We start from the raw sequence: 24468 nt of genomic DNA, 5'->3' as shown, positions 1-24468 counted from the left end.
TTGTCCTCTTCATGGGTAGATGAAGGGAGAGTTGGGAAGATGCACAGTGGCTCAGAGCATCACTTCTCATTTCCAGTTCTCCAACAGAGTAATTGACAGGAGGCTGAATTTCTATTTTGTCACCCAGTGTGTTCAAAATAGCTTTTGTCAGGAGAAACAATATTAGAAATATAATGCAAAATACCTTCTATAAAATAAAATTCTTTACTACTTTGACCTTTCAGTCCTTTGCACTGTACCTCATAGTGATATACTTCATTTTGTGAAGATTAGCGAAGCCAGATGTATGAAGAACAAAGCCCATCAAAAACTCTCTACTTTGGCTACAGGATTGGGAAGGGCAAGACCTGCTGAGTTTGGGGCACAGCTTCCATCTGCTGTCTTGGTGGATGCCCTCTGCCAGGCAGCTGCTCTAACTGGCTGCTCACAATCTCAGCCAAACTTGTCACTGTATATGAATTCCTCCAAATACCCCAGCAGGTTTAGAAAACCAAAGCAAACAAGAAACTGGCTTCTTTTTCTTAGGCATACAGGTAGGAATCAGAGAATCAGTGGAATTACTCCCAAATTACCCATAACAGAATGGTTCCCATTCTAATGATATTGCTTGTTCTTGCTGTATTGTCTAGAGAAAACTAGAAATTACTGTCTTTGTACAAAGTCGAGTTGACTCTGCACTAGAGGGAGGTTGATGTGGCAGCACCCAGACCAGCTTAAGAAATTGCACCAATGCCTAAAAGCAATCTGGTAACTGGTGTTTGCTCACTGAGGTTTCTGCTCGATTGTGCACTGGTGTGGGCACACAGGGATGGCTCAGCTGGCTGGTCAGGTCCTCCTTCAAGGCACCACACTGGCATAGCCTGAGGGGCAGGCAGGACAATAAAAAGCTCTGGGATCAAGTGCTTTGCTTAGTACAGGCTTAACTGAGCTATCTGGGATAATGATCGATACCTGGATCAAAGAATGAATTATTCATTGAGATTCACTGAGATCTGGGCATTCATTGCCCCCTGGAAAGGAATGTGGAAAAATAAGAGGAAATTCTGAATGGCTCCTACTTTAGCTCAGAATTCAAAGAATGTACTTTAAGTTGGAGAAAAGGTGAGAAATAAAAATGAAAATAAAGCAACAACTAATGGCAAAAATATCCCTCAGTACAATCATATGTGAGGAGGTGCCTTTAAATCTATATTGTTTCCAGAAAACAAATGGGAATATTTTTCCTAGTTTTTCTGAAAGAGTTTAATAAATTTAAGTTAATTAATTACTAATAAAATATATACTCAGATGATTGACTTGATCTTTCTGCTTAGAGTGTACTTTCATCCAAATAAACATTTTTTCTAATTTTTTGTTTAAATTAAGAATAAACAAAATCTTACATTGTGTAACTCAAATACAAATTGATCCTGGAGTAGGTCAGGTTTCCCTTTACTTAAATTTCTGTGGTACTTTGACCTATTCTCCAGTAAATGTTCATATTATTTATGGTGCATCATCTTTCTGTATTCCCTCTTTAAGCCTTCTTTATGCAGAAGGAGTACCTTTTACAGGGATGTACTCAAAAATGGCCACAGTTAACTTCATGAACCGCTTTTACTGAAGTACAATTTGTACATTGACTCGTAAAGCTGATGACCAGAAATATCTATATATCAGGACTGCGTATTTCAGAGGAAGGTCCCTTCTGTGGTTGACAGGTTGTGCACTGGGCAGGATTTGCCTTTGCCATAGAGACAACTAACTATACACGTTTCCTACTCTGCTCATTGGCTCCAAATTTCAGTGGAGTGTGTGTGAGAGCTGTGGGAGTCTTTGTCCCATCGAATCTGTGTCTGCCACCCTCCCTACAAGGAAGGGCCTGGACTCTCTGGAAAAATGTGAGCAATACTGATTATATCAATTTATTTTAAGGTGAGAGTCCTCAAAGTGTGTTCTTTATAGAGTCCTCCCAATCTCCTCCTTGAAGTGCAAACAAGATACTAACAAAGAAAAATAAAACACTGCTGTTAGTGTCCATTTTGTTTTAAAAGAGACTATGATAAAAGTCAAGGCATTTTGTAGCAGAGCTTTCTTAATCTTTGAACTAGATTAAACATGAGAGGAGTGGAAAAAGGCTAGAATTGGTGCATTTACACAGAGGTGGTTGAGCTGTTTGTTGTTCATATGCTTATGTGTGAAGAATGAATTTGAAATTTACTTAGAAATTCATGTCACTGCTCTTTGTTGTCCTGGAGGCTTGACTTCTAAGGCTCAGGATAATTTGTACCTCCCTGCAAACGTGATGAGGGGGAGGAGGGCAGATTTCTGATGTGGTAGCTGATTTGCACAAAAATGTAAAGACTAGGATAGACAAGACAGATACCCTTACCATACCCACATACTGCCTGCATCTGCTTCATTTTGGCTTCATGCTCTTCTTACTAAATGTCACAAAACATGATAAAATTACTACAGTTTAATAGATGATGTCTCTGAAGAATGTATTGTGAATGTGGAAAAGAGGGACTTTGCTTTCAAAGAAGAAACAAAGGCTGACCTCAGCACCTCTCTGTTGAAATGTGGGAATAGTATATGGAGCTGCACTGGTACAAACTGCTGAAACACCTTGGCAGCGCTCCAAATGAGTGCTCCTACTGATGGAGTTTTTAATACTTCAAGAACACATAATGTGTGCATTTAGATGCCAATAAAATTATTCCCTGTGGGATCCACAGGCTGTATTTCTATGCTAAGTTATGATGTCAGTGTGAGTGACCACCAACCACCAGTGAAGCATTTCTGCACACATGCACAGAGCAGAGCTTTGGCTTTTCTGCAGCTTAATCCCTTCTTGTGGTAAACTCTGTCATCCTTGCTTCTGTCTGTCCCTCTCAATGCTCACATCATGTCATTGCTGTTGGTAGTAAAGAAGCCCTAAACACCTGGGAGTTTATTGACTGGAACCTGACCTAATTGTGTTCATGACCTGCAAGAGGCCGTAGCCAAGACTAGTCTGGTCTCCAGACAAAAAGCTACATTAAACAAACCAAAAGAGAAATCCATGGCTGTAACTATTGCTGCATCTGGCAATTGAGAGCGGAATGAGAAGGGAACTAAAAATCCCATTGCAATTATTCTTGGGTGAGAGTGTAGTTTCCTCTTTCAGAAAATCAAATAAATTTGAATGTATGCCCTATGTAGTCTATGTTGTATGCAACAGGAGGGGAATGAGTCTGCAAAGCCTGCCAGGAAAAGAGGGTGACCTGTTAAGGGTGAGAATAAGGAACTGGAGTTCAGACTGAGGCAAGTGATCTGAAAGAGTTCCCAATGGAGCAGTCAGTAAATTAAAGTTTTGTCTAAATTCTTGGAATTACCCCTTCGAAGGTAGAAAGATTGTTAGAAAGATCTTGTAGAAAGACTTGATCTTGTAGAAAGATTTGATTCAGAGTGGAAAAACGTGATTTGCACAAAGTTAAGGGCCTGGAAAAACAGAGGAGTAACGTAAATGCCTCAGGATCCTATTTTTTGTACACACGATACTGTATAAATTGTATTAAAAAAATACTATTAAAAGGCACAGGGAGTAATTAAATAGCTAAACCTCAATGTGTTAATCTAGGCAGCTGTTTTATCAATTTTTCACATTATAAGCTTTTTATCTAGCGTGAAAAATTTTCATCAGGAAGATGAACAAATGAGCTGTGAAAGAAAACGTTCTTGGTGCTAATTCTGTCTTGATTTTTCAGAAGTCCTAAGTTTTTCAGAAATACTGATTAATTCTATTCACATGCCCAGCCTATCCTGAGACAGCCCAAGTAAAATCCTGACTCCCTGAACCTGATAGGAATGTTGCCATTGTGCCAGGTATCTGGCACAGGCAATTTTGATGGAAATTTACCCTGAGGTCTTGATTTCTTGAAAGCCCTGGGGTATCTCAGTGTTTGTATCCAAAAGCTGAGCAAGAATAACGCAGTGACTCTGAAAATTGTTGCCTCATTCTGCTGATGAGAAATGCAAACACAGAAAACTCAAGAATAATATTTGTGTACAGCATTGCTCAAGTTATGATTGCATATATCCTGAACGTGAAAGTGAGGTGGTATAAAACACAATCATGTTTTCAAATACACATGGCTTCAGTAAGAATTAGCTTTCTCTCATTTGGAGCTTTCTTGCTTGGCACCAAGTGCTAATAGTTCTATTCCACTTAAAAACAAACAAATCATAAAAATGTCAAACAGTTCAGTTGAAAACATCATGCCTTTTGAAACAAAGCTTAAATAGTGAGAAAAATAGGAGGGATTTCTGAAATCCTTTTTTTTTCTTTTCCAGCTGGAAACTGACTGGCAGCTATCAGCAAATTTGGGACAGGAAAACTTTCAGAAGCATTTGCCTTCTAAACTGTTATCACTGTCTGCAGTCTTCTAGGAACCAGACTTCTATTTGCTGACCGCATACGCATTTTGTTGGAAGCATTTTGCTAGAAATACAAGAAATAACATTTGAATTGCTTTTAGATTTCTTATAGGACTTTGTCTTATTTTTAAAGCCTCTGAGCTGGAAGTTATTGCATTCTCTCTTATTTTTTGTTTTTCTTCTTAGTATCTTCTTTGTATCCAGCACAAAGCAGAATGCAAAATAATTAAGCAAGTAATCAGTGAGCCTCTGAGTACAAAATAATACCCCCCAACATTCTCAGTAATTCCATTTTTAACTAAAACTTTGACCTAGAGACAATAACAAATTGTTGTAGTCCTCTCACAGTTCTAGTTCTTCAGTATAACTTAAAAAACTATTCCCACTTAATTCGCAATGACACCTTCTTAAATTGTTTACTGATTTATTTTCTCCCCCCACCCATTAACAGTAGTTAAGCTATTTCTTAACACTACAAAACGAGCAGAAAATCCCTAGTCAAAACTTTTCAATGCTAAATTATCTACATGAAACAAATACTTTTAGATTTTTTGCCCTTCTCTGACATTTGAAACCAGAATACCACCTTCCTACAGGGCTGCTTTCTGAGGCTCACAAACAGTTTGGGATTATACAGAGAGGGCTCAGTTTGGTTTCCTAAACAACTTTTTCATGCCATGCCACCCACACAGGAGAGACTGGGGCTTTCCTCGCCTCTTCAGTCTCAATATACTTCCTTTTTTATTCCCCTATCTCCAGTCAGTGTGGCAATGTGTGGCCTGAAGGGTTGTCCTGTGACTCTTTGGATTTACTTGATGCAATAAGCTGATATGCAAATGCCTGGAAGGATTGTCAAGGTATGCTTGCTACACCTAGAAATTAAGGAGGATTTGTGGGCTTGGGAAGGGGAAGCTCAAGTTCGGACTTGAATTTTAGGTCCTCCACTTCTCTGTGTGTATGTTGTAGCATTCCCATAAAGGAGAATGCTCTGTGTGTGTTTTGTAGCATTCCTCAGGGAAATATCTGAATTGTAAGTTCAGAATGGGAGATACAGCTGTGTCTAGGTATTTGGCACAAGCTCTACTGATGTGAAAAATGAGAGTGCCCTAATGTCAGGCATTTTTAGCCTGTGAAACACTGTGGTTCTCCTATTTCACAGGATGCTCAAGTATTTTATTTGCTGGAGTAGTGCAGTGCAGCTGACAGGTTATTACAGATGTTGTGAAAAGTCCCAGGTCCTGGTGGTGAGAGCCCAGGGGTGGCAGCAGACAAGCGTTGCTGGGAACCGTGTCCTTCAGCTGCCGGTTTGGCCCTTTGCAGGTTGTAGGTGTTGGAGGCCCCGCGGGGCTCGGCTGATAAGGGTTTCTGTTTGAAACAGCAGATAGGTAGTTCAGCGCTAATGTTGAGATTCAAAAGGAAACCATTTCACTGTGATGATCTCGGTTATGCTTTAAGATGTTTGTTCAGGAGAAAATGTCTCTGAATTGGGAAAAAAAAAGAACGACTGAAGAGAAGCAATACAGGGCTGTCCACAATGCTAGCTGCCATTAGAGGCTGAAAGTTTATTTTCAGAGCATCGTTTTTAGAGACATTGCTTCAAATAATTTCATCGATCTAAAGAAAACGGCAACTTATACCTTTCTGTTCTGTTTTCAGAGTGGATTTTTATGGAAAAACAGGGCTCTTCTTAATGTTGGACAGATTAAGCCCTGTGCTTTCAGAAGAGCTCTCTGAAAAGACACTGAACATTGCGTATTGTGGTTGCATAGTGATACAGTCATTGCTGTGTGATAATAATTCAAATGAAAGCAGCTGGTGGGCTACAAACAATCAGAATGGATTTTATGAGTATGCTGTATGATGTGGGGCAGCAGACAGTAGGGGGCCTTTACCAGCTTCATTCCCTCCTTGGAACACGGCTCAGGTGATAGAGAATTCTCACCAAATTTCCAGAAAGTAATAAATAATCACTCAAAACCAGATAAGTATTCCCTATCTTGAGTAGAGCTGGTAGTTGGAAGTAAGGTTTGAAAAAGTGATCCTACTTTTTTAATTTTTAGTGGATAACATTGAGAAGTAGTTAATGCAACAGTAATCACTGCAAATAGTGTGATCACTAGCAAGCTGCTAGTAGGTAGGAAAAAAGTTTTCTACATCCAGCCTTCCTTAATTCCCGCCTTAGAAATTTCACGAGGAATTTCACGTGCTCTTAAGGTTTACATGCGTGATATCCCTACACCACAGAAGAACCAAGCACCCTTTTTCCTGCATGGGAGAGCATTAATAGCCATGTCTAGTGGGCAAATATGAGTCATAGAATATGGACCCAGGATGCATTATTCTGGCTAGTGGCCACATGAAATCTGAAAGACATTATACTGTCCAGTGTCTTTACCGAGTAGCTGATGCAGACAGCTGGATTGCTGGGAGCTGCCTCTGGTTTGTCTGGGAGGTTACTGAGCTTCTGATTTGATCTTGGAGCCATCTTCCTGTGTAAATAAAGGGTAAGCATTAGTTAGACTGATTACCTTAAAGTATTAGATGTTTTAAGATGTCATGTGTTTCTTCATTAAACAGCCTTTGAAAATTAAAATAAAGGTCATCAGCCCAACTCAGTTCTGTGGGTAATGCTTTTCCCTGGTTTGCTTTGATCTAGTTAGTTACTTCAGGCATTTATAATTTTATTGGGGGGCAGTCTCTGAAATTTACATCAAGGGAAAATAATTCTGCATAGCACACCACCTACTCATGGCTTTGCATGTAGCTGGTGCTGTGAAAACTGGCTTGGTTTGGACTGTGCAGAGGCAAGAGGAGGTCCTGCCCTCAGTCAGGCTGTGCAGTCACCTGTGGGGTACAGTCAGTTCCCTGAAAGGTTGGACACGTGGTGCAGTGACAACAGGAGTATGAGCTATGCAGAGAAGTGAGGGACCAGCTGCTGTGCACATCAGCAGATGGAGGAAGAAGTAGGATGTGTTCAGAAAACAGGCAAGCACTACCAGTATGTAGTCAAAAGCTACAATCTCTTTCGGTTTTACCTGTGTGCATTTAAACCAGATAAGCTTTTTTTTTTTTTAAATTTTTTTTTATTTATTAATTTTTATTAATTCCTTTATCTCAGTGCAGGTTATTGCAGGTGAGTTATAACTGGAAACATGAGCCTTTAAAAACACTGAAGTTTCACAGCTGCAGTGTCTTGATACTCCAGAATCTCCTGTTTCTCAAAGAAATTTGAAAGCAGAGTTCTACCCTGAGCTCAGTGCCTGCTTTACAAATGATAAAATGTTTTAACTGCTATCTTTTTTTTTTCCTCAATCCTGGGTCCTAATTAAGCAGTACGTGTAAGAGCAGTAACTGCAGTAATAATGTCTCTTTGCACTGATCTAATCTGAAGCCACGAGCAGCTGCAATAGTTATGCTACAAAAGATTTTTCCCCTTTGGCGTATCTTGCACAGGCTGTCCCTCAATTAGGTTACAAGTACTTGAAGGCTATTGATTTTAATTTTGTTTTATGAGAATGCTCTTATTTTTAACACTTTAATTTCTCAGGTTCAAATTTGAATGAAGAGGTAGTGAAGCAAAAGTATATAAGCATCTGATTACCTGTTTATCTGGTTAGGGCAGCCCTACAATAACATGAAAAGCCCTTTCTGATTCCAGAGCTGGAGATCCCGTGCTCTGCGCTGTTGTCCTCCTCCCTCCAGATCCTATACAAGATGTGGCTATAAATGTTAATAGTATTTTTTAAGGAAGTGTCGTTGCCACATTGCTTACCAACATCCCAGAAACACACTGCCTGTACGAAAATTACTGTACTGTGGAAATAACCCAGGGTTTTCATTAGGTTGATTTGGGTGTGTTGCTAGGCAACACAGGGTAACGAGGTGTATTTATGTATGTATTCTTTAGGTAGCTACAGGCAGTCCCTATAGAGATTTCCAGGTAAATACTGTAGATTTGAGAGAGGCTGATCAACTGAAACCAGAAGTGAAGCCCTGCAAACTTAACTTTCATTAAGAGGAGTTTTTCGAGCAAGAAATTGGATTAGACCCAGGGATGACGTATCCTGTTTGATTTCTTTTCCCCTTGAACTCTGACGAGCTTTGTGTTTAGGCAGGCTTTTGTTTCTGATTCCAAGTTGCTTTAAAAGATTTGGGAGTGTGTCTTGGAGCGTCGAGGGTGATGTGCTTAGCTTGATTGGCTCGGTTTGCTTGCGGGTACTTTGTTCTTCCCACCACGCTCAGGTCGGTTGTGCAACATGCCCCTACTGTTAAAAAAAAAAAAAAAAAAAAAAAAAAAGAGAGAGAGAGGGAGAGAGAGAAATGCTGAGTAATGCCAGAGGTTTCTCAAATGGCTGATGCAAACCTGGAGAATTTGCATCATCATTCAGCTGGAGTAACTTGGTATGACAAGAGCTTAAATACAAGTCCACGCGGAAGCTGAGCTGGTTTCCAATGCTGGGGCAGTACCAGCTCGCAGTGTGAAAGTGCAGGTGTTCCTGAGCAGTGCTCTGATAGCAGCCAAGGCTGAAACACTTTCGGAGCCTGCTACCTGTGTGTAGGAGCAGCTGGAGAGATAAGAGAGGGCAGAGAAAAGAGACTAAGTAGTTGGCTACACAGAGAGGAAAAAAACCTTGAGTTTCTGCTGCAAACTTCTTTGCCAGCACTTGCTGTGGCACTGGAACATGTTGAGGAAAGCTGCTGTGACCACCGTCTCTAATGGAAGCTACTTGCAGGGGGAATCTAATGGCAGGTTTCCCGCTATGGATAGTGGACAGCCAGCCCAGGAGGGAAAAGTTGTGCTGAAGAAGAAAGTGACTCTTTTGAGGGGCATATCCATCATAATTGGTACTATCATTGGAGCTGGCATCTTCATCTCTCCCAAAGGCATCCTGAAGAACACGGGCAGTGTAGGCATGTCCTTGATTCTCTGGACAGCATGCGGTATCCTCTCGCTCTTTGGTAAGTTGCTTAAAAGTTTCTAATTGGTCCAGAAGGGTGGCTGGTGGTTTATTATTATTATTATTATTTGTCTAATTTTGCCATTGGATATGAAGGCACAGTGTGGAGCTGGAGGACCAATAAGGCTACAGAAGTTTTTTGCTGTGTAATAGGTTGAGTGGAGGGCACAGAGGTATACAACCCCTGTCCCCCAGTGCCTGGTCTGTAAAAACCAGAAATATAAATTATTGTTTCTTATGGGTCTCTAAAGGAACAGGAGAAGTAAATGTCCATTTTATGCCATATAGCATGCTGTATGTATAATGTTTTTCTGTAAGAGGTAGTTTATGGTTTGCTTGTGAGGCCACTGGCAGCCAGGGATGCAGGTCACCCTGTTTGAACACCGATGAAATATTTAGACAGCTCGACTTTGTTCCCCAGAGGCTAGATCAGGGTCTGAGAGGAATAATTCCCACTGAATGTAAACTGTATTGACATGAAAAGGAGCAAAATAATAATGTTAATAACCCCTCTCCCCAGTCTTGTATTACTGCTTCTCACTTTATTCCCCGCTCATGATGCTGCTTTGAAAGATTAAGCCACAAAAAACAGTGCGGAGGAAACAAATTTGTAACGAGAGTTTTATTACTGGCCTGCCTATCGTGACAGTTTTTACTAATTTTTTGTATTCTTGACCAGTATTAAGTTCTGAATAATGTCAGGTTTTTTGTTCTGTACACAAAACCCCCATTCAGAGTAAAAAGCCCCACCCTGGCCTCTGTGGGACAGAGGGTCCATTGACCTACTTAATAAGTTAATCTCGAAGAAGCTGAAGAACTAACATGAATATTGGCTTTATTTAAAACAGAAACAACTTGTTCTCTGGCAGGAGGTAAAGAGGCCAAGCATGGACTAGCATGTGTCTGCTTAACAGGTGGAACATGCAAATGCCACCCTGGGTAAATCGGCTCTGAACTTAAAAGAAACACTGACTATTTACAGGATAAGCCCACCCTAGCCAAATAGAGATTGCAAGAAAGTTAGGACTTGTTTTAGTCAAATGTTAAATAACCATAGTGCAGCATAATCTGTTGTACAATCGTGGAAGTCCTGTCTGTAACCAAAATTCCCCTGGAAAGAAAGACCTCAAATACAATTTGTAACCCTGTCAGAAGACCTTGGTCTTTAGATGTAGTAAAACCAGAATTTGCTTGCCATTGCAATTTTTGCTTTGACTTTAATAGTAAGAATTTTCTGACTGTGAAGTAAAGCCTGTAAAAAAAAAAAAAAAAAAATCAAAAAAATCTGTCTTTTATCAGACAGGCTTTCAATGTCATTTTCCAGATCTCAAGGTGTGAAGAACTGTGTAATTTGGCAGGGCAACACATACTATCTCTTTTTCTAAAGGGACCAGTTACAGTTATTTTTTTCATCGTTTTAATGCCATGGGTGATTTTAATTCTCCGTATTACTTAATTATAGTAAAATCTCATGTAAAGATCACTTAAGGTCTTATTGAGGCTGTGCACATGACAGGTATCGAAATACAATTTCATTTCATCCTGAACCTCAACAGAGGAGGATGGGAAGAGGAAACCCATCAGTAGCTGTTTTTTTAACGTGACTGTAAGAATTCCTTTAAGTACATTTTCAGGTAAGCCGAAGAATAGCAGATAAAAGCTGCCACACTTTTGCAAAACCCCAAACAAAGCAAATGAACAAGGGTGGATTTTGTCATAATGTGGTACAGCTTTAATGGGCTTGTGCATGCTATGTAGTTTGGACAACTGTGGTTTTAATCTTAAAGTGTTGCAGCATAAAGGCATGCAGGGAACAGAGCCCAGGCACGTTCATATATGTCGCTGATCTTGCCATGTGGTGTTAACAAACTTCGTTACTGTTTTCCTGTGGCTTCACCGACTCTCTTCAAAGGGCTTACCTACATTTACAGGACATGGTACACCTCTTCTCTACTGATGCTGTCCATCCATGGAGCTGAGAACTTGCTGGCTTTGTGGCTTGGTGATAGCTCATTTAAGCACCAGTAGCAGATGGTTCATGGGTGAAGAAGGCTTTGAGTAGGTCCTCATGGTTGCAGCACACTGTCGTCTGCTGTGTGATGGCAGAGGCAACCTTGGGGAGCTCTGAGAGCTGTTACTTGCTGTGAATGCCACTAGCATTTGCTCCAAAGGGGCCTGAACCACTTCTGCATGAACTTGTCACCCCTAATACAGTGATGTGATGATTATTTTGTTTTTGTTTTAGCCAGTGAAGTGAGCCTCCTTCTATGAAAACCATGAAGTTGCCTGTATTCCAGGCAATGTAGAAATGAGCTGAGCTTTCACTGCATTAATAGTACCCAACAACACTGCACCAGGGCTAAGACATCCCCTGAATTTTTTATGCAAGATTTTGGAAGTACTGTTGAGGAAAATTCTTAACTTGTGGTTCCTGCTTCCAAATTTCGGCCAGTTGATTGCTTCACCTGTGGCTGAGGAGGGGGAATACACTTTTCAGGCTTTTCTTCAGAGGCTGAGCCAGGTATCTCCAAGGCTGAAAGGAGACAACAAGCAAACGTGTCAGAAGCTTTCACTGGGTGGGACAGCCAGGCTGGCTGGGGAGCTGGGGTAGCTGGTGTGACACAGCACTTTGTTGTCCCTCTTCATGAGATATGGATGAGTAATGAAACGTGTTGATAACAAATAGTTTGTTCAGTGGCTTGCATGTAAATGTAACTGGGTATCTGTAGAGTTTGGTTAACTGTAGATCTAGCTGAATGACTTAAAACTTAGAAAATTGCTTGAAAAAGGTGATTAAAACGTATCAAAAGTAGTTGTGGTACCACAGCAGCTCCATTGTTTAGCTTACAAATGTTTTCAAAGTTATTTTTGGATATGTCTTGTGATGCCACAGTTTAATTCTCACAGGTGCCCTCTGCTATGCTGAACTAGGAACATGCATTAAGAAATCTGGTGGTCACTACACCTATATCCTGGAGGCCTTTGGCCCATTACCTGCTTTTGTGAGAATGTGGGTTGAATTACTCGTCATTCGGTAAGTGTATCGTGGCTTTTCTGTGTTTCTTTTCTGAGAGCAATACACTTTTCAGTCGTAAAGAAAAATCTCCAATATGTGATGTGCAAAATAAATCAAATATATCTTGATGAATTAGCTGTGTTCTTTTAGTATGGTTGCTTCAGAGAATTTAAGAATGCCATTTTACTCATCACTATTGAAACATTCAAAAAGTCATTTGTGCATATATGGGAGGTGGGAAGATTCTAAGAAAACTGCCTGACACAATTCAGCTACTTGCTTTAATTTTACGAAGCTTACTGTATCCATTAATGTCACTAACAATGCTAATACCCATGCCTATATACAGTATAGTGGAAGAAGGAAGTCACCTTTACTTTTTTCAGTCTTGGAACTAGCTTTTGGAATGGTTGCTGTTGTGTGTAGGTACAGGAATAACTCCTGGTGAAGCTCTTGCCTAGTAGCTTTTAGGTTTGTGGGCATAATTTGTTCTCTGTATGTCAGTTCAGGTCCCCATTTTTTGTTTGTGTGGGGTATTGAAGAACCAGCCTCTTGATTACTATGAAAAGAATTAATTGACCAAACAAATCAACATTAGGTTTTTACGTATCTAAAATATCCAAATTATTGTTTTGGTGTGTAAACCTGTGGTTCTTTCAGCCTGTGGCATTGTATAGGTCAATTACAATATGAAGATGCCAAATCATCAAACCATATTAAATGAGTTTTCAAAATGTAAATGGATCTTTGTATCAAACTCTTTGAGTGAGTGAGTGATTGATTGATTGATTGATTGATTGATTTTACAGTACTGCTGAGGCTGGAAAGCTTGTTACTGTAGGACAGGGCAGCTCACTTACGCAAAATGACTTTGGGAACACTCCATTCCAGCCTAGGGCTAGTGAGCACTCCTTTCACCTTTCTTCCAGAATCAGCAGATTAGTCACAAAAGCAAAAGCCTCATTTCCAATCACAGCAATGTTTACATAATATTGACGAGTTCTAGCATAGATGAATTTAAAAGCACTGACAGTGCCGAGTCATTATGAAACCGTAAATTCTTATCTTGTTTCCGGAGGAAATAATAGTGAATATCAGATGGTCCCTTACATCCTCCCCACCCACATGTAACCTTTGAATTAACTGTGTAATTTCCATCAAAAGTGATGAAAGAACAGATGTCTTAACTGTATTAACTTTTTTGCCAAAAAGGAACCAGAAGGAGGAAACAGACCTATATTTTCACTGCGAGAAGCACAATGCTGTGAACATAGCTATATATCATCACACATCACAAAATCACAGAATATTAGGGATTGTAAGGGACCTCGAAAGATCATCTAGTCCAATCCCCCTGCCAGAGCAGGAACACCTAGATGAGGTACACAGGAATGTGTCCAGGTGGGTTCTGAATGTCTCCAGAGAAGGAGACTCCACAACCTCCCTGGGCAGCCTGTTCCAGTGTTCTGTCACCCTCACTGTGAACAAGTTTCTTCTCATATTTAAGTGGAACCTCTTGTGTTCCAGTTTGAACCCATTACCCCTTGTCTTACCATTGGTTGTCACCGAGAAGAGCCTGGCTCCATCCTCGTGACACTCAACCTTTACATATTTATAAACACTAATGAGATCACCCCTCATTCTCCTCTTCTCCAAGCTAAAGAGCCCCAGTTCCCTCAGCCTTTCCTCATAAGGGAGATGCTCCACTCCCTTAATCATCTTCGTTGCTCTGTGCTGGACTCTCTCCAGCATTTCCCTGTCCTTCTTGAACTGAGGGGCCCAGAACTGGACACAATATTCGAGATGTGGTCTCCCCAGGACAGAGTAGAAGGGGGAAGAACCACTCTCAACCTACTAACCACTGCCCTTCTAATACACCACATCATATAACTGACAGAAGAGATAAGTGTTAGAAATCCCCCTCTTAACCTGCACCTTCACCTTACTAGACAGGGGGACCTTATTAACCTAAGAACAAATACCCACGAAACCAGGCCACATAAATTCCTCTCAAAGGTGTGTTTTTTTGTGTGTGTGTGTGAGGTGCTTTTTTTTTTTTACTTATGACACTGTCTCAGGAGTGCCACGAAAACACTCTTAGTCATCATGATCTGCCCCACACCCAGAAAATAATCATCTTGCATGGGAAGAAACATCAGTGGATTCTTTAATCATCAAATCTGAGAAGCAGCAAGGGAGTTGAACTTGTTATAACTTGTGATAATCAGAGCAGTGCTGCCAAACCTCTGTGTAGAGTTTTATATCTGACTCCTGCATCGGTAAACTAATTGGCTACTGCTATCAAAGACATTGAGACCTAATACATATCTAGGTTTTTTTTGGCGGGTGAAGTTGCACAAACACTTCTCAGCTAAGCCATTTTTTCCTCTGAAATATTGCAGGATTATCACACCCATGGGCTGGTGGAGCAGCCACAACCAAAACAAACATTTCCTACTCTCATATGTCTTTTCAGCCATCATTTTACAGTCTCAGACACACTTAACTCTGCCCGTATACTGATTACACTCTGCCAGCATCACGTGCTGTTTAGAAGTGCCTTACACTGTGATGTTCCTCATCCAGTACAAGCATGAACTTTTTTCTTCCCAAAAGCCAGATTGTGGGTATATTACAGACTTTTTTTTTAGGAAAAAAAAAAAAAAAGAGCCAGGTTTCAAACAAGTGTAGATGACTGTGTGAACGTGTTGCCTGTAGTGCATGACTATGGTGGTTGTTAACCACAGGTTGGGTAAGAGTGTGCTGCCAAATAAGTGACTCACTCACCTGTGGTATGTGCTGATGGCACTATACCTGCTCCTTTACCACTGTCTTTTTGTGCTCCTTGCCTTTAAATGAAAGCTGCTAATTCACTTTATTGTCTGCTCCTCAACACACAGCTGTTAGGGGGCTGCCAGTCAAAAACAAAATGCCCCATTCCTTCAACTTCCACCTCAATTGATCCACTACACTGCCAGCAACATCTCCCCTCAAATGTGGGACTATGAGAGGTACTTATTAGAGGTATAATTTAGGACCCATGTTTTTAAAAATAGTGGTGTGGATAGCAGTGACTGCCTCTTTAAAAAGGCCTTTCTTTAAATGTCAGGGAAAAATCCAAGTTCTGGTAGAAGGGACTGAGGAAAAAAAATCTGGGCAAGCTCCAAATATCTGATCTTTCATCTGATCTAGGACACTTCAAACTGCTTTTGGCATGCTGCAATATTTAAAAGCCAGAAGCCTCGTGATCATCTTATGTAAATTAGAAATATTGCACCAATGTAAAGTCAGTAAATATACATGTAGATCTAGTGCAGAGGATATTCGGTTTTTGAGCAAAGGCTAAAGTTGCAAAGCTGATTGTTGGCCAGTGCAAGAAACAGTCCCTGTGCGTTGAGGACGCGTGAGCAACAGCCCTCATTTGTCCACACAGAAACTTTCTGAGGAAGATACTTCTGTTCTTTGCTTCTCTGCAGTTTGCTCCAACACAATGTGTGACATTTTGGTTGAGTCATAATGCTAAGAAAGTGGGTTTTCTTCAGAGGGTGCAACTCTGTTGTGGAAAATTCCTTTGTCATTTGATGGAGAATAATAAGTTCTCTGCAGAATTTTTACACTGTTCTGTAGCATTTTAGCAACTATAGTTTTGTTAACATTCTATAGGGTGAGGTATTTCATGTACCAAAAGCATTATTTTATTAAATGGTGTAGATTTTTTTTTTTTTTTAATGACAAATTTGCATGGACTTGCTTAACTCAAAAATCCTGTGAGGCAGAATCTTATGCCCGTTTCTCCTTATTGTGCATGAGCTTGCAATGAAGAACAGATGCTACCAGCTGTCCTAAGAAGGGCGAGTGTGTTCTCTCAAACCAAATGTGAACAGATCACTGGAGCTGTTATATGCAGACAGCATCTGATTTTGAGGCACAGGGTAATTTGCTGTTAATATGTGTCAGTGCTAAGGCTTCTGGCGGACTTCTAGCTTGCCTCAAAGAGAAAGATTGTGTTAATTTTATAGGTATTCCAAATCTGTAGATTAAACAACTGCATGCCTGCCTTTCTTCACATTTATCTGTTTCATAGTAGGTACTTTCTGTACCTTAAGGATTTTTGCTCTCACTTGCAGTGTTGGGAAATTGTTAGTCAATAAAAGGAACAAATATTTTAAAAATTCTGTTTGCATTTTAGAAAATCCCATTTTCATTCTTTTTTTTTTTTTTTTTTTTTTTTTTTTTTTGCATTGCCTGAGACTTTAGTAACAGGCTTGGGTAGGTGTTTGATACTTATTTCAGTAAAGCAGAGTTCTCATCTTGACTGAAATTAATTTGCTTGTGTCTGTGAAGGCAGAGATATACTTGGCCACTAAAATTCAGTCTTTAACAACATTTACTTAGGGTTTTGCTCATATAATCTAATTCTGTCTACTTTCACTTCAAGTGACTAAATGAAGATTTGCATTGATATCATTCCTTTCTGTTTATGATTGCTTCACAACATGAAAGTTGTGAGATTGATCCTGGTAAGAAGTGTTACTGTCAAGGTCAGAACCACTGAGCAAAGCTGAACTGCTTGTGGTTCCTTGCTCTCTTCAGAAATCATGGTCCATGGCAGCATATTTATAAGCAGGCACCAAAATTAAAAACGTTTCACAGTTCTGTGATAGCAAAGTTACAGCATGATCCTGTATGAATCTTGTCTATGTACTATTGCAGATTAATTTTGTGATTTATTCTTTGTTGTTTTGTTTTTACTCTAGCCCTGCTGCCACAGCAGTGATATCATTGGCATTTGGACGTTACATTTTGGAACCTTTCTTTATGCACTGTGAAATCCCAGAACTTGCGATTAAACTTATTACAGCTGTTGGCATCAGTAAGTATCCAATTTTAGGTTTCAGGGAAGGCTAGAGGTGATGTAATTGAAAAGAAAAAAAAAAAGGTAATAGCACGCCGAACAGGTAGTCATTTGATGTGAATCATTACAGATTGACTGTGCATAAAGTGCCAAGGGCACCAGCATGACTTTTTGCCTGGATATGTGTGTTTGTGAACATATGCAGTAGTAAAGGAATAGCAGACTTCATTAATGACAGGGAAAATCTATTGCTGAGCCTGACTCTGCCACCTGAATTAATGGTGAAACTCTCATTACTTTTGTAGAAGCAATTTCAGGCTCTAAGAGATGGTGAGCCAGTGCCAGAGATATGGAAGAATGATTACCTGATTTTAAGTGCTTTGCTCTACCTCTGCTTTAGGATGCAATTGAGTGCCAAGTATGATGCCATGAAGAAATGTAGCTGTCTTGAGCGCAGCACAGGCAACATGAGATCATCTTCGCTAGTCCCACTCTGTCCTGCATAGCAATAAAACTTATCTAGGCAGTTGTGTTCCAGGGAGCAGGAACCCAGCTGATGAGTTTGGGAACAGTGTGTACAGTTTGGGGAATCATAGAATAGTTTGGGCTGGAAGGGACCTTCAAAGACCATCTAGTTCAACCCCCCTGAAATGATCTTCAACCAGATCAGGTTGCTCAGAGCCTCATCCAGCCTGTCCTTGAATGTCTCCAGGGATGGGGCATCTTCTACCTCTCTGGGCAACCTGTGCCAATGTTTTACTGCCCTCATTGTGAAAATGAATGTCTGTCACTAATCGCTTGTCTTACTCTTACTAACTTTGCAATTAGTATAAAAGGGACCGTTGAGATTTACAGAGAGCCAATAATTGTCCATGGAAGGAGAGAGGCTATTCTGAGACCAGGAGCTTCACGGTGTACCTGGACTGGTGCAGGAGGCTGCATGAAGCAGGAAAGCACAGATCTGGATATGAATGGGACTCTGGAGCTGTGTGATTGTAGCACTCGAGGCATGTTTCCAGTTCTTCATGGTCACTGGGAATGATGCTCCTGGCACATGTGCACACCAACCTGTATTCAGCTGTACTGGGGGGTGAGTGCAGAGTAGACCCGAGTTATTAGTAACAGATTGTTCCTTTCAGCGTGGTCAATGCACATATCAGAAACAAAAGGACTGGAAAAAAGGAATTAAGACATGCAAAACAATCAAAGGCACATGGGAGACCGCTTTAGTTTTGCATGATGATAGGTACAGATTACTTTTTGTTTCTTTGGGTAGAGAATTCAATTAACATTGAAATTTCTAGTCTTCAGGTTACTGCGGCTTTTGGTAGGAGCTCTTTTGATAAGAGTTCCCTTCTTGCCGGGAGTGTTAAAAAATCAGTATGTGACCGCATTTCTTTCCAACTTAATTATGCACAAACTATAGGTTTCATAGGAATAATTGAATTAAGGCATGAATTTTGAGGTCAATGACTTTTTATAGCTACATCTGTCTAAAATATTTCAGTGCAAGATAAGGGTGAAACAGATGTCCAGTAACTTCAAGGTCACTGAGACAGAAGGAATGTTAAGTGAGGACTCCATCAAAGCGTTTTGTTAAGTGCATGTGATTCAAGCACAATAAGTGAACAATTTGAAATAGCTTTTTATTGCTTTTAATTTAATTGAAAAGCCAGGGCTTCACAAAGTAATTAAATAAAGCAGTAGTGTTGCAGGGGGGGTGGAGTTATGCTGAAATAATTACAGCCTAAAGGGAAAGAGGAGCTCACAGCAGACTGTTCCTATGGTGACTGCGGGTCTGTGAAGCACAGGTAGCGTGAGCTGTCATTTCACTGAAAGATGGGATTCTTGTAGAAAGTTTGTGATGGTGAATGGGACAATGCTGTGGAAAACAGTGACATGTCAGACTGAGGCTTTATCTTTATTCTTTGTAGCATTCTCTGCAGCGGAGCTTCATTTGTAGTAGCTTTTGATCGTATGCTACACTTCAGCTACGGGATCCAAGAGCATATGACTGCTATTCCTGTATGGCAGGAATTAGCTGCTGTTGTAATTGCTATGCATGTTCTGTATAGTGCATGTAGGCAGAGTGATAGGCAAGATTTAGGTGGTTTTGAGCTGAACAGACACACTGGAGTCCTGAAATACTTAAAGTCCAATTTAACAGTGCCAAAGGTAGTGTTTAGTTCCACTGAAAATTTTAAGTTAATCAGGAAGTGAACTGATGTGCTTTTTGTCTTCTGATCCACTCCCGGTCCCTTCTCCCTCCTACGCCTGACAACATGATGCTCACTGCAGATCTGTCCTCATTGCACGGGTGAAAGGAAGAGCTGTTAAACTCAGTCCTTGGATGAGACTTTGTTCTGTGGTTTTACCTTGTCATTTCATACTAGAAAGGGCAGGAAGAGATTTTGAGAAATCTCCAAGTGATCCTCTGCCCCTAAACACGGTCAGTATATTGAAACAATTTCTGACAGATGTGAGTCTAAACTGATCCTAAAACCTCCAGTGAGGGAATTTCTAAAGCTTCACCTAATACTACAGCCCAGCTTTTTCTATCCTTGTCACAAGAAAGGTTTTTGTTCGTTTGTTTTTCCTTCCTCTTTCCACCTAAACCTCATTTTCTGTAATTTAAGTGTGCTATTAAAAGATTGCATGAGATTAATGGAACCAAGATTATGATGGGGAGCGGCAGATACTGTTGCTCATCTACCAGCTGCAAACAAGTACTAACTCATAAAGGGGCTACAGCCCATTCTGCTCCCCACCATTCTCCCTCAGTACCTCTGTTGGAAAAGGAACAAGGGTCCTGCAGAGGAGATGCAGATCAAATGAGAGCTAAAATGGAACTACCAGAGATGGTGACCTTTCAAAAAATCTCATTCTTGGTTTATTATTTATAGGAAAATGCATGTGCTAGGCACAAAATTCCCCTTAAAATAACATCTGTTCTGAGCAATTTTGAATGACCTATAGAAGCAAATTTTCTGTTCCATGATATGGTGCGCCTTTTTTTTCCTTGTCTTAAAAAAAAAAAAAAAAAATACAAAAGCCCAACCAACTAAAAAGTCTAAATATTTCGATTGCTCAGTGGAGAGAAGGATACTTATTGTTAGATGGAGGTTCTCTTCAGACACCCCAGCTTTCTGAGCCTCTGTGCAGAAAAGGCTATGTGTTCTTTTCAAATCTAGAAATCACTTTAATTCAGTTGGTATTTTTCAAGTGAATCTCTGTCAGGCAAAAAGCTAGGCAAATGTAGGATATGTGTATCTCAGTCTATCTGTCAGTCTGCCATAAACTTCTTCTAAACTCGGTCAATTTTACTGGACCTTAGAGAAGAGTAGACATCTTAAAGATGTCTAATTACTACAATTTTTATGAAAATAGGTGGCCAGGTAGAGGATAAAGAACCTCCATGTGACCTAGTATAGGAAAGCACAGAAGAAGAAAATGCAGAAAAAAAATGCTGACAGGAGATGAGGCCTTCTGAATATCCAACTTTGCTTGGGTTGGACACAACAGCCTCATAACACAAAGCAGAAGGAGTGCAGACCTTCTTTGTTCTGATGCTGAAAATGGTCTTTTTAGGAGAAAGAGTTAAAAATTCATGTATCTCTTTAAATGAAAGCTGGTAGACTCCTCCGTGTTTATTGTTTCTTCCAATGAAGAAATATGCTATCACCATTGTGCAGCGTGGCAGTAAGCAGTGAAAAAAATCCAAGCAAACAACAAAAAAACCCCCTGTATTTATATATTACTTTATTTGTACCTTTTGATTCTTCTCTTAATGGTAAGCTCAACTATGGTGGTAACTGGAAGGGTTAGATTTTACTGTGCAAAAGTACTGAACTGTACTATCAATATGTAACCTGACTAGATATGCAATCTTAACTGAGCATGTTCTAATATTTTCACTTGGCCTCCATATCAGAAAGCAGATAATCAGGTTTCAGCTATTAAGAACTGTGAGACTGGAAGCAGGTTACCAACTCACAGACATTTTAGAAGTTTTTACACTCATTTATGCATATTTTGGGCAGTTCATGCCACAATAATGTTTATTTTCCCCCTTTTTATGGAGATCTGCTAAAAAAAAAGCCAAATGCCCCAAACTACAGCTATTAGAGAGAGGCAATTTTATACTTGAAAACCAATCCATCAGTGCTTGCTGGCAGATACTCTAGACCACAAGTTTATAACCATAAATCTGATGTGTATGTGAGTCTATAGTTAGTTGTCTTTTTCCCACCCCCCCATCATGGCAAATGTTACTGACATTCTTTCTACTGCTGACAGTTTTCAAACAAGCAGTTTAAATTAAGACATTTCTTGACTTGCAGGGGTAGCAAAAGCTGCTCTGGTGGCTGCTTTTGTGCCTCCCATGACTCTGTTTTAATTGATGCATTAGAATCCGCAAATTGAGGGTATTTTTTGCTTTGTGTGAATGCCTTGACCCTAAAAGCTCGACAAGTTAGAGGAGGACTGTTTCCTTGGTTTCCTGCTGAGGCAATAGTACATATATTCCTGAAAAGTAGGCCAAGATGTAATGCTTACTGCTGCTTCTCCCATTAGATTTTGTTATCCATTTAAAGCTGTGGCTGTGTGAAGGAAAGAGATAGTGAAAAGCAACATGATCGGTATTACCATTGTGTTTTTTTGTTCAAGAAGCCCATTTATCTCACTTTTAGTTAGTTAGTCTATTCTCCTCCTAAAGTTAGTGGAGGAAGAGGGAAAGAGACACTTCCTGAAAGCAGCTTACCTCACCTGAGATAGGTACCTGAGAGAGGTGTTAGTACTCATCATCTGAAGGTAACTGTGTCTTCACTGATCATGCAGCCACACTAGATGCCTGACTTCTAGTTAGCAAATTTGGGGATGAGTCCTACTTTCACTGCACTTTTGTTTGGGGATTATCTGAGTCCTCCTGATCTTTGTGGTCATCCTGCATCAAACATCTGCAATCAGTTTCTTGAAGCATCTCCATATGACCTTATTCCTAGAAGAGCAGTGTTAAATAATGACCATAGTCCAGATATGATTTCTGTCTGAATCCTGGCACAGTTGTCATATTATTTTTCTGCTCTTTCACAGCTTTCTTCTTGGCTCCTCTTCTTCCTTGCCTTTCATTATCCAGTTGCTAACACAACCAGTATGGGGCTGGTACATGATAGAAGCATAAGCCCCACACCCGTTATGCACATACAGCTGCTAGGACTAGATATTATAAGAAGACTACAAATTCTCATAGCCTATTCAGTCTAATAAAACAAAATTTTAGAAAATATCAAGTTGTTCTTGACTCTTCTAAGAATTTAAGTCTCAGCCCTGTAATCTGAACTACTACAACTGTGCAGTTGCCCAGTTCTGCAAGGGACTCACTTGTATAGAGGACCATCAGAGCTCATGGCATGTACATGGGACTCACTGCAGGTATAGTCTCCCTTCAGCTTCTCAGTTAAATTAAGGTCATTGCTTTTGCTATTTGATTAGAAAGAATCAGATGAAACATTTTATTGGCTTGAACTCACAGTTAAGGTTGGAGAAAGCTTAGCACAACCTGCTCACAAGCAGGTCATCTTCATGAAAATAGAACCCTTTCAAGCCAGTGTGATTCTTACACAGATTTGTGGTTTGTGATTAACATGTGGCTGGGCAGCAAGGAAGGTTATGAGTTTCTGTGTGAGTTGCTATTATTGTTCATATTAGTTTTCCATCCAGTGAGATTCTCATAGGTGTGTCAGGAAGGTGATATGGATGCATTAAAAAGCCTCGAGGAGGGCTCTTTGCAGGAGGGATGCTCACATTACCAGGCAAAAAGTGACCTGAGTAAGTTAACAGACCATTTGCTGCAGTGAGCTTGAACTCTGAATAAGCTAGATGTCAAATAGTGGATATTTTCTGACACGTCTTCCTTGACATTTTGTAATGGCCTAGTCCCTGTCTGGGCCTTATTGTCTGGGGAGAAAACCCCACAATATACACTGAACTTTCCATGAAATTTTCAATAAGCTAGTGCTTGTTTATGGCACTGGATTTAATTTACAACGTCAACACTGTTGGTCAAATAAGTATTTTAATTATATTCTGCTTAAATAACTGTCGTTAACCCTTTTTCACTTTTTGCCTGGTAATGAAATCGTAGGAAAATAGGGGGAACCTCAATCAGCACTAATATTCAACAGCAACCTAAAGGGATATTTCAACATTTTTAAAAGGTGAAGTTATGTTGGGGTGTTATTAGGACAACAGAATAACGAATCAAGCCCCTGGGATTTTCTGTCTCCTGCCAAGTATATGTATACGCAGTAGAAATAAAGCAAAAAATGAGTATTTGGATCCCAAGTGATACTTTGCAGAAGTCAGGGAGATTTCTTTGTGACTCAGAAAATAATACCTCAGTTTTGAAATATGTCAAAGTACAGAACAGGAAAAACGTTTTGATCTTTAAGATCTTTTTTGGTGGGAAAATGTACATTAAGTGATGTTGCAAGTTTATGTTGACTTTAGTAAATTGTCCGTTTGCATGTGGGGCCCTCTCTTTCCCAAGTAAAAAATTCAGGAAAATACTTTTCATATTTTTTTTTTCTGGAATTTTTACTTTAATTTGAAAGATCTAAAAATCTATTGGAATGTCAATTACCAGGCATTGCCTGCCTTTTTGCCTAAACCAAAACTACCTTTGGTTTAAGCTGTGAAGAAATTTTTAGGATACATTTTTTTGGCCTTGCTGGTGGACACAATCTGTACAAAAGGCATGAGATAAATCAGCTGGTTTTGCTACTGGAAAGCTTGTACCATGCCAAGCTTATAATGCTAGCTAATAAAAAGTAGCTCCCAGACTCTCATGGGAAATAGCCACTTGTGCTTTTTATGTGTCCCATGATGTGTGGAGATGGTTGATGATACAGATAAACTTTTGAAGTAAGGGAGGACAGTGATGAGCAGCTAATTTATTAACACTGTAGGATGGCAAGAGAGAGAAGATTATTGAGCAGGCTTCTCTTACCACGTTCACTTTCCTCTGTAGCAGAGTGGAGAAAAAGAGCATTTTTATCTGATTAAATGGCTAAGATTTTCTATTCTTTGAGTAAATACTATTTTGTTTTTAAATATCTAAACTCCTTTCTTGATTCTGTTTTGCCAGGATAATTGTTTATATAAGCTAGAATAACTGACCTATTGTTATCCTGTTAGTGCTGTAGTAAAGGCCAGAGAATGCCCTTCCTGACCCAGCAAGCCCA

At 40.0% G+C, this 24468-nt stretch overlaps 1 protein-coding gene across 1 annotated transcript in view; it reads left to right on the top strand.

Moving 5' to 3' along the window:
- Positions 1-9080: 9080 nt before the first annotated feature.
- SLC7A11 (solute carrier family 7 member 11) overlaps positions 9081-24468 on the top strand; it is a gene marked incomplete at both ends in the record, with an annotated part of 58000 nt that continues 42612 nt past the window's right edge. The window contains 3 exons of the mRNA XM_080344312.1: positions 9081-9357; positions 12264-12390; positions 17130-17245. Of these exons, the coding sequence (XP_080200438.1) occupies positions 9081-9357; positions 12264-12390; positions 17130-17245 (520 nt within the window). The remainder of the gene's footprint in view (positions 9358-12263; positions 12391-17129; positions 17246-24468) is intronic.

This window comes from Nesoenas mayeri, assembly GCF_963082525.1.
Source record: "Nesoenas mayeri genome assembly, chromosome: 4".
In the NCBI taxonomy this organism is placed as follows: domain Eukaryota; kingdom Metazoa; phylum Chordata; class Aves; order Columbiformes; family Columbidae; genus Nesoenas; species Nesoenas mayeri.
Note: the sequence above shows the minus strand (reverse complement) of the source record. Positions and strands in the feature narration are given on the sequence as shown.